The sequence below is a fragment of the Diadema antillarum genome, unplaced genomic scaffold (genome assembly GCF_040938485.1).
Source record: "Diadema antillarum isolate AM-2024a unplaced genomic scaffold, OU_Dant_1.0 scf00000065, whole genome shotgun sequence".
In the NCBI taxonomy this organism is placed as follows: domain Eukaryota; kingdom Metazoa; phylum Echinodermata; class Echinoidea; order Diadematoida; family Diadematidae; genus Diadema; species Diadema antillarum.
The window spans coordinates 980,350-998,638 of NW_027270954.1; the positions used below are offsets into that span (position 1 = coordinate 980,350).

At 36.4% G+C, this 18,289-nt stretch overlaps 1 protein-coding gene across 1 annotated transcript; it reads right to left on the reverse strand.

Annotated features, from left to right (window-relative positions):
• Positions 1-798: 798 nt before the first annotated feature.
• On the reverse strand, positions 799-8,804 carry LOC139716388 (uncharacterized). The gene is made up of 4 exons (XM_071627938.1): positions 8,690-8,804; positions 3,794-3,988; positions 2,390-2,575; positions 799-907 (listed from the first exon to the last, which is right to left on the reverse strand). The coding sequence occupies exons 2-4, from the start codon at positions 3,898-3,900 to the stop codon at positions 805-807; spliced, it is 396 nt and encodes a 131-aa protein (XP_071484039.1). The 5' UTR covers positions 3,901-3,988; positions 8,690-8,804; the 3' UTR covers positions 799-804.
• Positions 8,805-18,289: the final 9,485 nt, after the last annotated feature.

The following is an 18,289-nucleotide window of genomic DNA, read 5'->3' on the forward strand; positions in this document are numbered from 1 at the left end:
GTGGCAATCTAAACTTTTCATTAGGGTATATTAAAAAGACAAATAATTAGCCTCTTTTCCAGGATATTTAGCGTAAAATATTCATGAACATTAAGTTTCTTTGCATTTTTATGGCATTCATAACGTAAAATGAATTCTGAGAAATATGTGGGAGAAATTACAGGTTGATATCTCAAAAACTACATGTTGACATTACTTATTTATTAAAGAGGTTACAATTTGCTTTGAAACTCTTAAAATATTGTATTTTGCTACTTCAGGTAGGAAATATACCCCTTTAATGTACATACCTGATTTAAATATTTCAATGATAAATTCCTCAAAGTATTGCCTCTCAAGGGCGCATGTCAAAAATTAAAAAATCCCAGGTGCCCAAAGTGACTTTTGGCGCACTTTGGTATCTCTCTGGCCCACTGTGCGTCGTCCAGCGGAAGGACGTGAAACCGTCGGTAGAGGTCTCCGTGCGCCCAAGGTAAATGACTGTACATACATATATATATATATATATATATATATATATATATATATATATATATCCGTAGGTATATATCCGTCCGAACTTATATCAAAATGTAGACATCGGCACTTTCTCAAAAGTTGCGGGGGGAGGGGACTTCCACGTTTCATGAGCTGACAAGCACAAAAAGGCCTTCAGCGCAAAAGAGAAAGGTGTGTCCTAGCTAACGTTCGGAATTAAGAACCTTTGCTTTTTTCATTTTTGGATTAACGAATCTTTGAAACAAACCTTCGGAATAACGATTATGTCATCATACTTGCCTCACAGTAGGTGTCCCTGTGTTGTCCTCAGCCGTAGGGTCCGTCCATCTTACGACCAGTGGAACAGACGATGCATACCTTGTTCCCAGATTTCTGGGACAGGGCGTTGAGAATGTCGGTGGATTTACGTCTGTACATTTTTTTAAAGATTATCAATATGAGATATGCATAACGTAAATCTATGAATACAAAGAGATATTCATACATAATAATTGATAGTAATCAGACAAATATCCAACTTGTTATGTATGCCGATTCAAACTTACTAAAACATTACTTTAGTTGTTGTTTTTGCGTCAGTACGTATGATTAGAATTATAAAGTTTCCACCGTTTACAAGGAATAAATTATTTTTGTCCTTGATTGCTTAAAAGATGATGGTTGCGATCTGACCCTTTGCTAAAGGGACTTTACCACTCTAATTCACTTGTTAATTTTTACGTTATCAAGCGGTTACAATAAAGACGCCTCGCCTGTATATGTATAGGTACGTCTTAAAGTTTTGAACCATTAAAGACACAACGAAAAAGCTGTGCTTGTATTTTGTGGACACCTCAAGTAATGAATGCGAAAAAAATAGACTTTCTTAATTGTTCAATTTAAATTCAATGTAATTCAAAACAATGCGCACATTACATGACAGACATGTAGGACAGGAAAAAATGTCTGTGATATTGTATATCCGACAACGAATAAAGAGACATTAAAGTTTCAATTTGAATCATTCTATTTTCATCTATCCTTGATTTTAATCAGATGGGTTAACAGAGCTAACTATTCACATTAAATTTGTATTTTCCAGCAATAACTCGTCTTAGCAACAATAGTAATGACGACATAATGACATTAAGATTATTATCATTGTGATTATCATTCCTATTATGATTAATGTGGTGTGTTTATTCATCCAGAATAGCCTGGTATTAGTGTAAAGACTGTTCTTCCAATTGGCCCTGCAAATATTGTTCCTCCGGCACTGTCATGTACCATTTTTACACCTAGCCTATGGGTCGAAAGGGACACCTTGATTACAAATATCTAGTACAAAGACGTGAGAACTTGGTATAGGACTCGAACTCAGAACTTCCATTTGAAAGGGATGGTGCAGCATTGGTGGATATGAGAATTGGGCTTTTGACTTTGTACGAGATACCAAGAAAACACTTATGAATTAGTACAGAGCATACCATAATTATTTTTAAAGAGGAATTCAAAGTTTATTTGATGAAAATCGGGTTTGGAATGACTGAAAATTCCAAAATCAAAGTAAAACAAAGAGATCATAATAAAAGGTGCGTCCCACACTTTATCAAAATCACTCTGTTTTGGATAACTCAGCCATTTCAAAACCAGTTTTCATCAAATAAACATTGAATTTCTCATGGAATTACATGTACTTTCATATTTCATAAGAGGTTTCTCATTATCTCACACACACAAAAAAAAATGAACAAAACATGAAATTAGGTCTCAACCAAAACCACATGATCCCTTTAAAGTCAAGAGTCTTAATAATCCACAGTTGTACTCTCACAATAAAGTGCTATAGCCTAACTGAGTTGACGACTCCTTTTCTCCTGGATATCTAACCTGTCCCCGTGACCAGACTCACCCTCGCAGGAGACGGCGGTACCAGAGTTTGACCACGAACCCGTGTGTAGGCACGTCGAAACCGAGCTGTCGGCTCGTAAGGTGTAGCCAGCGTTGCAGGAAAATGTGCACGTGCTGTCGAAGAAAGCCCCGTCCGTACAAGTCATGGAGCCGTGGGTCGGTGCTGACAGCGAGCTGCACCGGAGCCCTATGAGATGGGAGTAGAATATATTTTTGAGCACTTCAAGATGATAATTGCCAGAGACATGTAATGAAATTATTGTCAGTATTGAAGTCGAATATAATTATGGTATACCCTCGGGTTGGTACCAGACATTGAGGATATGATATCACTTTATGTACTAATTAAACGGGTATTTTCAATAATTGTCCTTAATTGCTAACTTCGGCTTGTCTGACTACAAAAACATTATGACCGAATCGGATGTTCTATCTAATGAAATACAACTGATATAAAAATGGCGAATTATAAGCAGACAGGAACATTGTTACAAGGCTTTTATTTCTTTCCTATTCTCCTCCTGAATTTGAACAAATGTTAAAGACTTGTGTGGTATTCACCTATATTGAGGGAAATTTCAAAAAAAAAACCAAACATATACGCACACTTTCGTCCCATAGTGAAAATAATCAGCATGAATATGCCCACCAGAAATGTTTTTCTCCTATACTGATTTATGTTCACTTTGTAAATTGAAAAGATTAATCAAGATTAACGTGATAGGACTTGATTGGAAGAGTTTCCTTGCGCTCAGTGTATCTTTGTCCTTTTCTCGTCTTTTTCGCAATTATTCATGTCAACAAAAGGACACCAGACATGTAATTCTCGATTAGAATAGAAGTTCTGATTGTTCCAATATCGAATACATCCGACGTTGGCCCGTACAAATACAGTAAAGAAGAATTCTAAGAAATGAAAACGCGGAATGTTTCTTTGAGAAGCGATCAACCTATCAACTATTTCATGGCACACTCTGCTCACAACCCGTTTTGGACCGATGCTATTTTACAACTTTAAAGCAAATGGAAAGCTTGATTCCAGAATAGAACTAGACCATCTTTACAAGGAAAAGAAGAAGAAGAAGAAGAAGAAGAAGAAGAAGAAGAAGAAGAAGAAGAACAACAACAACAACAGCAACAACAGCAACAAATTTTATATAGTTCTTCCTTTGTACTCGAACCTAAATTGACACTATAATACTTGATGATGTTTCTTGACTTTATTGATATCGGCTACTTTCTGGTTATTATGACTCGTCAACTGCTATTAATAACTTTTTCAACCATAATTTTCATCGATAATGGAAATTATCACACTTAATCACACTTAATTTAAATCAAGTTATTCAAGTCATACACAGTTAGAAGAGGAAAACTCTTCAGTGAGGTGCGGAGGGGAACGTACTGACACAAGATGGTGACGTCCCGCCCCAATACCCGTCGCTTCTTCCAGATCGTCTCTTGCACTGCCGATTTACCGATCCCCCGGAAAAAGTGTAGCCTCTGGAACATTGGTAGGTACACCGCGAACCGATATATCGCCCGTTTGTACAGGACACAGCACCATTGTTGGGAGAGGACAGCCGTGGACACATTGCAACTGAAGAAAGTTACATTGTACATGCATACACTTATCTATTGATAACCAATAAAAGAAATAACGATGATAGTAGCCTTTCATGCTGATTACGAATAGCAGAATACAAAAATAGAAAAGAAACAACATCGCTATCACAATAAAAATGCTGATAACACGTACTATTATGAGAATATAGCTTTGAGAACTAGATTATCACATTGAAAATCGAAAATGTTGAACAGAGGTTAAAGGCATACAAATTAATTTCTGTGTCCACTAATAAAATACATAAGGTTTGAAGAGCATTAATAATCGATAACTAGAGAAGTTTTCTGCAGCAACGCCGGTAACAGGCATCGCGTTTCATTTACAACGTGTTATGGCTTGTTCTATTTGGAAAAAGAGTTTTGAATCAAAATCTAGACCTCTTCAAAAGTAGAGTAAAAAGTCTCATGATCTCATCATCAGGTCAGGGTGGGGCATCGGTCATATTTAGTAATAGTCTATAGTTATACTTGTGTTTGAATTCAGTGCATTTTTGTGCAATAATGAACTGTATTATTTGAAAATGTTTGTAAGTGTTTTACTCTGATATAGCTGATACTGGGTGCATGAAGTTTGCCTTTCCTCCCCTGGCAACCAGCGGCATGCACCTGGAATCACTACAATTTTTATATCATGTAATGTTGTATTCTATGTCCGCTTGTATTATATGTTGAATTGCCGAATATATACTAATGATAATAATAGTAATAATAATAATGATAATAATAATAGTAATAATAATAATAATAATAATAATAATAATAATAATAATAATGGTAATAATAATAATAATAATAATAATAATAACAATAATGATAGTAATAATATATATGTGTGGGATGTGCCCATTTCACATGTCTATATATCTTCTTTTATGTAGAGTGTGAATTTTCCCCGATTAATCAACAGTCTGTCGCGTTATTCCAAGCGGGACGTGACGTGTGCCCCCCCCCCCTTTTTTTTGCTTTCGTTTGTGTATGCATGTGTATGGTGCTTTTTTTTGGGGGGGGGGGTCAAAAAATATACAGCACTTTAAATGTCGAGCGAATGTATCGAGCAATGATCCAGATTGCATAATGGCACAAAAAAAAAGCTAGGTACAGTAACATGTCATTGTTGTTTTTTTTTTGTCTAATCTCGAGTTGATGAAATTACCCCTTAAAAGAGAAAAAACAACAAAGCAAAACAAAACAAGGCAAAGCAAAAGACCATGACACATAACCACAGCTCTTACAACAAAGGAAGTGTGTTTATATTCAATAGCCTCATACATTTCTATTTTGATCAAAACTGGCTTTGAAAACCGATGGTGTTATACGATACGAATTACGATACTTCAAAGCCTGTTATAATTAACACGATGACGTTATTTGTCTTTGCACAGAAACCGAAAGGAACAGATATCCCACAAATGCTCACAATTGACACAAAATGAGACCAGACTATGAGTGGGAGGCATCAAAATAATAACTATTGGAGTAACATGATATTCTTCAGGTACTTAGTAATCTCTTCCTGAATGATTTGAATCTATTTATTGAAGTATTGTCATCTGGTCAAATTTGAATCAAAATCTAGACCTCTTCAAAAGTAGAGTAAAAAGTCTCATGATCTCATCATCAGGTCAGGGTGGGGCATCGGTCATATTTAGTAATAGTCTATAGTTATACTTGTGTTTGAATTCAGTGCATTTTTGTGCAATAATGAACTGTATTATTTGAAAATGTTTGTAAGTGTTTTACTCTGATATAGCTGATACTGGGTGCATGAAGTTTGCCTTTCCTCCCCTGGCAACCAGCGGCATGCACCTGGAATCACTACAATTTTTATATCATGTAATGTTGTATTCTATGTCCGCTTGTATTATATGTTGAATTGCCGAATATATACTAATGATAATAATAGTAATAATAATAATGATAATAATAATAGTAATAATAATAATAATAATAATAATAATAATAATAATAATGGTAATAATAATAATAATAATAATAATAACAATAATGATAGTAATAATATATATGTGTGGGATGTGCCCATTTCACATGTCTATATATCTTCTTTTATGTAGAGTGTGAATTTTCCCCGATTAATCAACAGTCTGTCGCGTTATTCCAAGCGGGACGTGACGTGTGCCCCCCCCCCCCCCCTTTTTTTTTGCTTTCGTTTGTGTATGCATGTGTATGGTGCTTTTTTTTGGGGGGGGGGGGTCAAAAAATATACAGCACTTTAAATGTCGAGCGAATGTATCGAGCAATGATCCAGATTGCATAATGGCACAAAAAAAAAGCTAGGTACAGTAACATGTCATTGTTGTTTTTTTTTTTTTGTCTAATCTCGAGTTGATGAAATTACCCCTTAAAAGAGAAAAAACAACAAAGCAAAACAAAACAAGGCAAAGCAAAAGACCATGACACATAACCACAGCTCTTACAACAAAGGAAGTGTGTTTATATTCAATAGCCTCATACATTTCTATTTTGATCAAAACTGGCTTTGAAAACCGATGGTGTTATACGATACGAATTACGATACTTCAAAGCCTGTTATAATTAACACGATGACGTTATTTGTCTTTGCACAGAAACCGAAAGGAACAGATATCCCACAAATGCTCACAATTGACACAAAATGAGACCAGACTATGAGTGGGAGGCATCAAAATAATAACTATTGGAGTAACATGATATTCTTCAGGTACTTAGTAATCTCTTCCTGAATGATTTGAATCTATTTATTGAAGTATTGTCATCTGGTCAAACAAAACGTTTTCATCATATCTCAAGAGATCGCTCAAGCAACTGTAGGTTCCAAGTATAAATATTTCATCTTTTGTAAAAACCAGTGCTCTCGGCGACCATAATCTGAATCAGATGCACTATTTGGTAACCTTTTTTCCTCATATAAACGGTTATAAGAGGTCTCGCCATTTCTTGGGAATTGTTTTGTTTCGTCCATCATTATATCTCCATAATTATACACACCACTGATTTCCATAGGAATAGAGATTATTGACATACACCCACAAACGAACATACACACATACATACACACAAACACAAACGCATATAGATTGTACTTCCGAACCAAGCATAAATGCTGATACGCTGCATATAATAAGAAACATGTTTTTATACAGTACTCAGGTTTTCATGGCGCATTGTAACGTCTGTGCCTCTTTTCGTAAACATGTTTCATCTTATATCTCAATTTGATGATGAAATGACACCGGGCACTATGTTTGGTGACTCGTCATATCTTCATGATAATCTTTATATTTGTGTCAACGGGTCTAGGGCAATTACCCCCGGGCAATTACCGCGGAGCCTTCCCCTGACCCTAACCCTAATCCTAATCCTGAACCTAATCATAACGTTAACCCAAACTCCGAACCCTAAACCTAACTCTAACCCTAATCTTTGCTCTAACCTCATTACTAACCAGTATTTAGCAGGGGGGGGGGGGGGGGGGGGTAACTGCCCTCGGGGGTAATTGCCCTGATACGCTATCCATGGACCCTATTCATGCAAAATGTATCATTAGCCCAAACGTTGTTTCAAAACAGACTTTCATGAAAGCTACATAATAACAATGCATTAATTGGAGTGTAACAGTTCAAGTAATGTTGTGACCGTCAATTGCTATTCAATCCTTTGTGTACCACTTTGATTACCTGTCCATGTTTATGTGTGAAATTTGTGCACGTTTTATTTTGACTTATTGGCACCGAAAGGGATTGATTTACTTCACAGATTGGGTGTGCATGGGATAGAGGGCATGCGTGTCATGATAATCTTTGTATCTTTGTAGCAAAGATTCATTACAGACACAATGATAGTCAAATGCACTACATAATTTTACATGCATGCAAAATGTATCATTAGCACACACCTTGTTTCATTAAAGACTTTCACGAAAGCTAGATATGCGTTAATTGGAGTGTATAAAAGTTCAGAATGGTGCAAGGAAGAGGGGACTAAATAATGTTGTGACCGTCATTTGCTATTCAATCCTCTGTGTACCACTTTAATTACCTGTCCCATAGATTTATCTGTGAAATTTGTGCACGTTTTATTTTGACTCACTGGCACCGAAAGGGATTTATTGCGCAGAAGTGTCAATGAAATGAAGTGTAGACATAGTCCTGGCTCCAGCAAGTATTCGCGGTTATATTGTACTATATATATCTGAAATACGAGAAAAACGATGAATCTTATGTGGCATTTCATTATTGGGTGCGTTCAAGCGCTCTAAAGCGAACCAAAGCGAACTGAACTAAAGCGTACCGTACCGTACTGTGCCAGTTTGGGAGCGTTCGAAAGCTCTGTGGAGAAAGCGTACCTCTCGAGTTATTTTTAGAAAAGGTCACGCTTGTTTGTAGCGAGAAGGTCATTCACCTTGCGCTTGACCTACTTACAGCTGCCCCGAACAAAGAGAATGATGTTTTTGCATTGTGACGTATGCACATGATACGCGCATGCTTTACAACGAACTTTTGGTACGCTTTGGTACGCTTTTGGAGCACATCGGGAAGTGATCCACTTTTGGCTCGGTACAGTACGGTACGGTACACTTTAGGAGCGTTCGAACCAGTTGGTTCGAACGCTCCTCCAGCGCGGTACGGTACGGTACAGTTCACTTTAGGAGAGCGCTCGAACGCGCCCATAGTCTTACGTGCAACACGGAATGTGACCCGACAATCTGCAGTCTTTCCCGCTGTGTCCGAAGCCTGGTAGGTGATCACGTGGTAACCGACTTGAAACGACGATCCAGAAGCTTTTCCAGATATTCGTCTGAAAAAAGAAAGAAAGAATTGAAACCACTTACTTTCCACGAGTGTTGTTCCACTAGGGCAAATTTGAATTGAATAGAATATGTATAAATATGTAGGGTCTATGTTTCTATGTACAGTATAGTCCGCGTGTTGGTACCAGAACAGAAAAGATGACGAAGTAGGGTGGTAATTGTCATTGTCGACCCCGAGGAAGACGAATGTATTCGTCGAAAATTTGATCTGAATGAATAGCACTGTTGGACTGAAATGCATTACCACCCTACTTCGTCATCTTTTATATATATATCGCAATGATAATGTCACAATAGAGGAATACATTAAATGCCATTTGCCTTGATTTTCATTCAAAATCCGAATTTTCGGGGGCCTCCCCCTTCGTGAGGGATTTAATGTGCTATATATATATATATATATATATATATATGTGTATATATAAAATGTATATATATATATATATATATATATATATATATATATTACATATTATATGATATAAGATGTAATTGCTCCGCGTATTAGAAGTACTAAGAATTAAGGATGAATAATAATGTCACAATAGAGGAATGCATTAAATGCCAATTGGGGATTTTGAATTAAAATCAATTCAATTGGCATTTAAGGCATTCCTCTAATGTGACATTATATATATATATATATATATATATATATATATATATACATATATATATATATATATATTATATAAAATACTTGGTGAATCTATCCTACTATGGAGAGTGTTCGATGTCCTCAAAGGAAGAGTGTTAATAGACAGAAGCATTGAAACAAGTTCACGCGGTTGACTGCAGGTTCATCCGTATTTATTACAACTCAGATTATTTCTGGGATCACCTCATGGAGGTTGCATGAAACTCAGAGTTGCAATGATTACGGATGAACCTGCAGTCAACCGCGTGAATTGTTTCATTACTTCTATATGTATAAATATATTATATATTTATATATTATTTATAAATTATATTATATATAACCGGTTATTCCGAAGGTTGGATTGTCAGAAAATGAAATGATGTTCGTTAATCCGAAAATTACTGAAAAAAAAGAAAAGAAAAGAAAGGTGTGACCTAGCTAACGTTCGGAACTAAGAACCTTTCTTTCTTTCTTCTTTCTTTCTTTTTGGATTAACAAATCTTTGAAACAATGAACCTTCGGAATAACGAACTGTAAACATATCATTATACTTGCCTCACAGTAGGTGTCCCCCTGTCGTCCTCAGCCCTAGGATCCGTCCATCTTACGACCAGTGGAGCAGACGATGCATACCTAGTCCCCAGATTTCTGGGACAGGGCGGCGAGAATGTCGGTGGATTTCTGTCTATATATATTTTTTAAAAATATTTATATATCATATGCATAACGTAAATCTATGAATATAAAGAGATATGCGTACATGATAATTGACAACAATTAGACAAATAGCCAACTTGTTATGTATGCCTATTCAAACTTATAAAAACAATACTTTATAGTTGTTGTTTTTGCGTCATTACGTAATTAGATTTATAAAATTTTCACCGTTTAAAAGGCATGAATTATTTTTGTCCTTAATTGCTTAAAATATGATCCTTTGCTTATAGAACTTTATAATTCTGATTCACTTGTTATTTGCTACATTATCAGGCGGTTACAGTAAAGACGCCTCGCCTGTATACGTAGAGTACCTCTAAAAGTTTTGAAGCATTGAAGACAATGTAAAAAAGCTGTGCTTGTATTTTATGTACCTCTCAAGTAATGAATGCGAACAAATGGACTTTCTTAATTGTTAAAATTAATTTCAAAGTAATTCAAAACAATGCGGACATTACATGACAGACATGTAGGACAGGAAAATATGTCTATGATATTGTATATCATATCGTGACAACGAGTGAAGAGGCATTAAAGTTTGAATTTTAATCACTTTATCTATCCTTGATTTTAACCGGATGGGTTCCAGAGCTAACTAATCATATCTATATTTCACAGCAATAATTCGTTTTTGGGTTAGCCATTTTGAGAGGTGAATCTGTATTCTTCTCGCACATACCGAGCATTTAGGCGTGCACCTTTAGATTCTTGCCTTTTATGTCTGATGATTACAGACTACAAGTATAAATCTTTTATGGATTTCAGGGTTGCCTGTTAATCTGTATCAATTTTCTCGAATTTTTCTTTTCACATACTTATCGGGAGGGGAAAAGAGTATAGAACATTTGAATATCAGAGCAACAACTTGCCTTTCTGTCCATGATTGCAGGCATCACCTGAACGGGGAGAAACAAATCATTCAGGTCATGTAGAGTTTGTTTGATACATCAACATTTGTGAAGACATTTCCTACAAGCCCTCATGTGCATGAAGCTGTGCATGTGCTGAAACAAAGAAAGTCTTTGTAGCGCGAACTCAACTCACGTGAGAATATGAACTCTAAGCAAAAAAGAAACAAAAATTGAAGGAGGATTATTTTTGTTTGTAAGTCTTAAGACGTCATAATATGACTTGTGAATATCAAAACATCAGCATAAGAACATGTCTTGGCATCACCTTTGAAATCAAAGCTAGTGTTGATAGCTTGTGAAATTGATAAAGGGAGAAAAGGAAAGGGAAGGAAGAGGGAAGAGAAGGAGTGCTATATAATTTCAATGGCGACGTCCGAAGAAAAGGAACTAAAAACATTGTTTGATACACCATATACACTGTTGGACATAGATCTCTTCCACCATGTGAATCCATCTGAACTCGCGCAAGTGCGAAACAGACAGAGTGTGTGTTTCTGAGTGACCCGTTACCGCGTAAATGGCCTTTTAAAGGGATAGTACAGTATTGGTGGAGATGAGAATTGGGCTTTTAACTTTTTGCGAGATACCAAGAAAACACTTATGATATAGTACAAAGCATACCATTTTAAGGGAAATTCAAAGTTTATTTGATGAAAATGGGTTTGGAATAACTGAAATATCCAAAATAAAGTAAAACAAAGCGATCGTAATAAAGTGTGGGTCCCACACTTTATTAGAATCGCTCTTTTTGGATATCTCGGCCATTTCAAAACCAATTTTCATCAAATAAACATTCAATTCCTCATAGAATTACATGCTCTTTCATATTTCATAAGAGGTTTCTCATTATCTCACCAAAAAATGTTAGAAACCTGAAATTAGGTCTCAACCAAAACTATACGATCCCTTTAAAGTCACAAAATGATCACAAACGGGAACTAGAGAAGTCACTATCAGGCTATGGCGACTGGAATGCCTCCGCCACATCGCATTTCTCCCGATAGCCAGGCCTGTAGGAGATGTTTTTTAGACTTGTTAGGGAATAGTACGAGATGGCGGACGAGCACAATTCGCCATAGTGTCATTCTTAGTTCGTATGTCCAATAATTCATCTGGTGTTTGATTTGAAATTTTAGAATTTTGTACTAAGGTGTTTTTTGGTGTGTTTTTTTTTGTGTGTGTGTGTATTATATATTCCCTGATGTGCTTTCTGAAGTCGGTTGGAGAGGCCCGAGGGCCATTGTGATTTTGATTGCTTTTTTTTTCCAACCCGCGGCAAGTTCAATCTTGTACCCTTGTTTTGTTTGTTAATCTGTTATCACTTGCATTGTCTTGAAAATGCCGAATAACTAATGATGATAATATTAGCAATAATAATGATAACCATGATGATTGTTATGATAATACTAATAATAATAATAATAATCATCATCATAGTAATAACAATAATAATAATGATAATAATGATAATAATCATAGTAATAACAATAATAATGATAATGATAATGATAATAATGATATTTATAATAATAATAACAATAATAGCAATAAAAATAAATCTTGACAGTGTGAGATAACAGTTACACACGATTGGTAAAAAATTGTGATGTCAATATTTGAAAGTTTGTGACACGATCCCAAATGTTTGAGTGTTCATACATTGGTTGAATCAGATTTCGTTTGGACGGCTAAATTTTTAAAAGACCTTTTACCCTTGCCCTTTGACTCCGTGGACCACATCTTTGTTTAAATAATCACTTACTGGCATGATGATATCTAATTTTCACGACAATACATTGAGCTATTTTCAAAATATGGGACAAATTGTGAAATTTCAGCATCATCATTTAATCTTCAACCCCATAGCCCAAATGATTCCTTGTAGAATCATTGTTCAGTAATGCATATGTAGACTTAGGTATGGTATTTTCATGTACTGTTGAGTAATTTTCCAGGTTGCCAGGTATAGAGAAAAAGTGTAATTTCAGCATTAACAAACAGAAATTTAGCATTTTCACCTGCCTTTTGACCCTGGACATTTGACTCATGATCCTAAACTTCTCAAGAAAATCATTGTTAGGCAATGCATGCATGTATATCAAGCTTCATCAAGATAACTTGGGCCATTTCTGAGATATAGAGGAGAAAAAGTCGAATTTTATTATTTTCACTTGACCTTTTAACAAATAACTTTGACGGTATATGGCCCCAACCTATCCCTGGTGAACATCTACATGGTAATAAATGTACATTGTATACAATTATTACTGTCTTCAAGCATTGCGGAGATATGGGGGTGGGGGTGAAATTTTAAGAATTTGACCTTGATCTTCGACCTTGAGCATGAGCACCTAAAAGTTCATTATGTTATACAGCTTCATTACATAGTATGTCAATTTCAAGTTTCATTTGGACACCTCCAACGGTTCTTAGTTACGCTGTTCACAAAATCGATTACGGGCGGAAGCGGAAGGACGGATGGAGGACCCGAAAACATAATGCCTGCGGCGACACTTCGCGACGGCGGCATAAAAAATGCTAAATATAGTGATCAGCTGATAGTAATGAGAACGTTTTTTATTTGCTCAACCTAAAATTTGATATCTTTGATATCGATGTTGACATTTTGTGTGTTATCCTAAAACGGTTATACACAAGTTTCCCTAAGCAGGTTATAAATATAATATACTTCAATTCATTTTTTTTTCAATTCAATTCAATTCATTTTTTACCATTCTAAAGGGATAGTAGTGATACAAGTATGCATTTGTATATATATATATATATATATATATATATATATATATTATGCATATATATTATGCATATATAAATCGTGAAATATAGTGCAAAATACATAACATTATACGGATGATTATAAATCGGGAAAACAATGCACACTTTTCGATAGAAACTAAAAATAAATGAAAATAAATAGATAAACTATGAATAAATAAAAAGTGTAATCTACTTAGAGGCAAAGCTTGTAAAACATAGATCACTTGGAAAAAAATACATTTAACATCTATATTCAAAATTAATCTAAATTGATATACTGTATATGATGCTAATGATATGAAGCACATCATGAACAGTACTTATCTTTAAATACAAGAAAATATAAAAAACTTCGAATAAGTTAAGAATGTTATGGTATGGACACTGTTCATCAATATCTGAGTGATAATTTGTTGTATGACGTGCCTACATGACAGAATTAGAGGTGACATATACCACTAATAGCCATTCACATTTTCCGTGAATATTAACGTTAGTTTTGTAATTATTGTTTGAAAAGTTTTCACTTATTGCACACATGGCTGAATTCTAAAAACGCAAAAGCTCCTTCGTGTGGGAGGGGATATCCCCCCCCCCCCCCCCACCCCCTTCGGTCCACCTCCATGAATACAGTACATAGTGACAACACACACGCGGATCAAGAGGTGGCAGGTATCACTATCCATTCACATTGCCCCTGAATATCTGTTCTTACTTTTTTATTGAAATTTTCCTCAATATTGTGATCTGCTAAGAGCGTCTGTCTCCGTGATACAGGCCCACATTTAATAGACAAAGTAGTTCAACGTTTCAGTTGGCTTTGTACACTTAAACAACTCGATATGTAGACCTATCAAAGACTTGTAAGACAGATTACTACTGATTACGTTCAGTCATTGCGACAGCGAATCCGCAAAAGAACAAAACAAAGAGAACGAAAAGAAATAGAGATCTTGGTTACATAGGCCATCGTATATAGATGTGTAATAACCGGAGTCATCACACAAGACCGACACCCACGATTTCAACATTGAAAAAAAAAAAGAAGTCCATGAATCATACAGCCCAAAAGTCATACAGGCCATGAGTTCTACACTAGGTAAAATCAGCCCACGAGTTCGACATTATAGCAACACGGGGCTTAACGTGTCGATCTCGAGCCCCTTGTTTACTTTGTGTCGAAATCAAGGGCTGTATAACTCATGGACTGTATAACTCATGGGCTGCATTACTCGTGGGCTATATGACTCGTGGGCTGTTTGGTTCGTGGGTGTCGAACTCGTGACATGCGCCCTAATAAGCCCGTAAAAATACTTATGTATCGAATGTAATGTTATAAATCTACGTGCATTGTATAAGATCCCACCCATTTACACACACACACACACACACACACATACACAAATAACCAACTAGAAATCGTATAAAGGGATACAAAGGATATGCAAACATGGCACAGAGAGAGTTGACTTACCAGGAACAATGAGAACAATTCCGACACAGAACACAGCCAGGGCAAAACAATACATTATCAGCTCTTCGAAAAACAGCAGGCAGCAACAACGAAAACGATGTTATTCTGCTCCTTCTCACACGTAGTTTGTCGACATCCACAACATAAGCAGCATAAGGGATACTGATCTTTGTAGCATGGTTTTTGTCAGATTTACTGTGAGGTGCTTGTTCGTGGGGAAGTACACCGTTCTCTTAGTCTGATTTCCAGACCCTTTGCAAACTGGACTCCGCGGCGACAACTCAATCTAAACCTACTCCAGTTTTCGACGTTGAGGGCGTCAATATCATGTACAGTAAAGTAACACGAGCAGAGGTTCTGGAAGCCAGACTACCGTTCTCTGTGTATGGTGCACGTAATTCGCGTAGGATTGTATCATTAGATATTTTGTGCAGTCGATGTGATCGATCGCTTCACAAGTTAGCGCTATCGAATATCAAACAAAATAAAAATATTTCAACGAGGTAACTTATGATTTGGCCAATGTCAACCGTCATCTCCATGGAGGAAAATGGCTTTCCTCGCATTAAAGGACAAGTTCACCTTCATATACATGAGGGTTGAGTGAATGCATCAATACTGGTAGAACACATTAGTGACTAATTAGTCAGGGAAACTCGACTTTCCGGGATCACGTGAAATGCCGCTTTTTCGGGCTCGGTGCGTTCAACGATGCGTGATGGAAGGGTGCGGTGATCGTTGCTTTGTGTTCTCTTTTCAGCCGTTTTTGCTTTCAGAAATGCTCCTCAGCCAGTCCCGCTGCGAGTGTTATTAAAGGATCTTTTCTGTGTGAATACACCGTATCACAGTATACTTGCTCAATACACCTGTCCTATAGATGCATTGTACACATGCGGTCTACGATCACCAGCTATATACCCTCTCTAGATCCCTCTCTCTCTCCTGTCTGTAAGCAATACCAATTTTTTGTGAAAATCAGTTTTGAAGGGGCTGAGATACCCAAAACAAACTATGGTCCTAATAAAAGGTGGGTCTCATCTTTTCTTTTCTTTTTGATATCTTTGTTTTTGGATATCTCAGCCATTACAAACCCAATCTTCATCAAGTAAACTTTGAATTTCTCATAGAATATAGTAATTAGTAATTAGTATTAGTAGAAATGGTTTCTTTTCGCATCTACAATGTACTTGCGATCGACAGATCTTGGCGCACTCGATTTCGCAATCTTTGATCTTCGACCTATTGACCTCGAATTGGTGTCAAAGTCAACGCAGTTCAGACGGGTGCTGTTCGTTATTCCGAAGGTTCATTATTCCGAAGGGTCGTTAATCCGAAACACGCCAATTCCCTATACCCGCTATACAGGTTCGTTAATCCGAAAATTTGTGGCGTTATTCCGAAGGTTCGTTATTCCAAAGATTGGTTAATCCGAAAATGAAGTTCGGAACAATGAACCTTCGGAATAACCAATCTTAGGAATAAAGAGCCTTCGGAATAACGAGCTGTAACCGTTCAGACACGGAGTTCAGATTACTGAAAACGATATGATGCGCACCCCTCGCTGTCTGTTTAACCCTACCAAGGAGGTACGCCTATAGTACCTCCTTGACCCTACTAGCTCCGCCATCACCTTCTGTCATGTGCCACTGTGGGCGGAGCAAACGTGTCTTTTGTTATGACAACCAATTTTGTTTTGTTTTTAACTTTGATCAGTTACTCCATTTTGTTCATTGAGCAGCTACCCTATTTTATTCTTACAATTTATATGTCGAAGCCCTATAGCTTAGTTTGTCTTGATCGGTATTTGGAATTTCCCGTTATCATCCCACTGTCGCAATCCGTTTGGGAATTCCCAAGGAAGTGTTTTTATGGAGGTGGGTGGAACTTTCCACCTCCATGACCTCCCTGGCTTACTTTCCTTTTTTTTTTTTCTTTTTTGGCAGAGATACAATCGTATTTGACTCATGTAAGTTCTTATTCCCGCAGTTCACTTACACCACTTCTATTTTGCATGGAATGGCTATAATGCAGGCATCACACTGTCCCGAAATTGAGCAAAGATGGACACATGATAAAGAAAATGTTGAAATTCGGCTTTGATCGTATAAACATCGGGTTATTTGCGAGGGCATTTTAAAGGGATATGGTATCGTTTTGTTTGAGATGGTGATTCAGGATTCGACTTTTCACCAGATGATTAGAAACCATTTTACATGAAGTATTACAGAGCGTATGCAATTCTAAGAGGAAGGAAAAGTTGTTTTTTTTTTTGTGAAAATCGGTTTTGAAGGGACTGAGATACCCAAAAACAAAATATGGTCCTAATAAAAAGGTGGGTCTCATCTTTTCTTTTCTTTTTGATATCTTTGTTTTTGGATATTTCAGTCCCTTCAAAACCGATTTTCACAATAGTTTAAGTTTATGCTTAAATGAAATAAGAGATCGAGATTGTATTATTTCTTTATCTGGAAATGTAGTCTCTGTAATCACACAAGTTTTAAAAAAGAACTCTGCCATATGTCTGGAGGCACTTGGAAAATATTTATGCTTTGACAAAAGAAAAGAAACGATTAAGAAAGTAAAAGATATTCTCCACTCTTCGACAGTTCAACTTGCTCCTATAACTGATAGTAAGTGCACCTTCCTAACAAACCATGCTAAGCTCTGAGTCTGTTTGCAAAACATGTAAACTTCCTTTTTTGTGGAAATTGCTTTCACTTTCTGTTCGACACTCTATCAGTCTATTCTTCTTCGTGGATCGCAACATCATTACACGGTTTATGAGGTCGATTGCGCAATTTTACTAACAATGACAATGTAGTCAACGTCAAGCTTGGACTCGAGAGTAATCTATTCAACACACTCATAGGTTTCCTCTGGCTAAAACTGAACTTGGTTCTGAAATTGAACCTTGACATGAGTACGTCACTTACAGAGAAATCCGATCA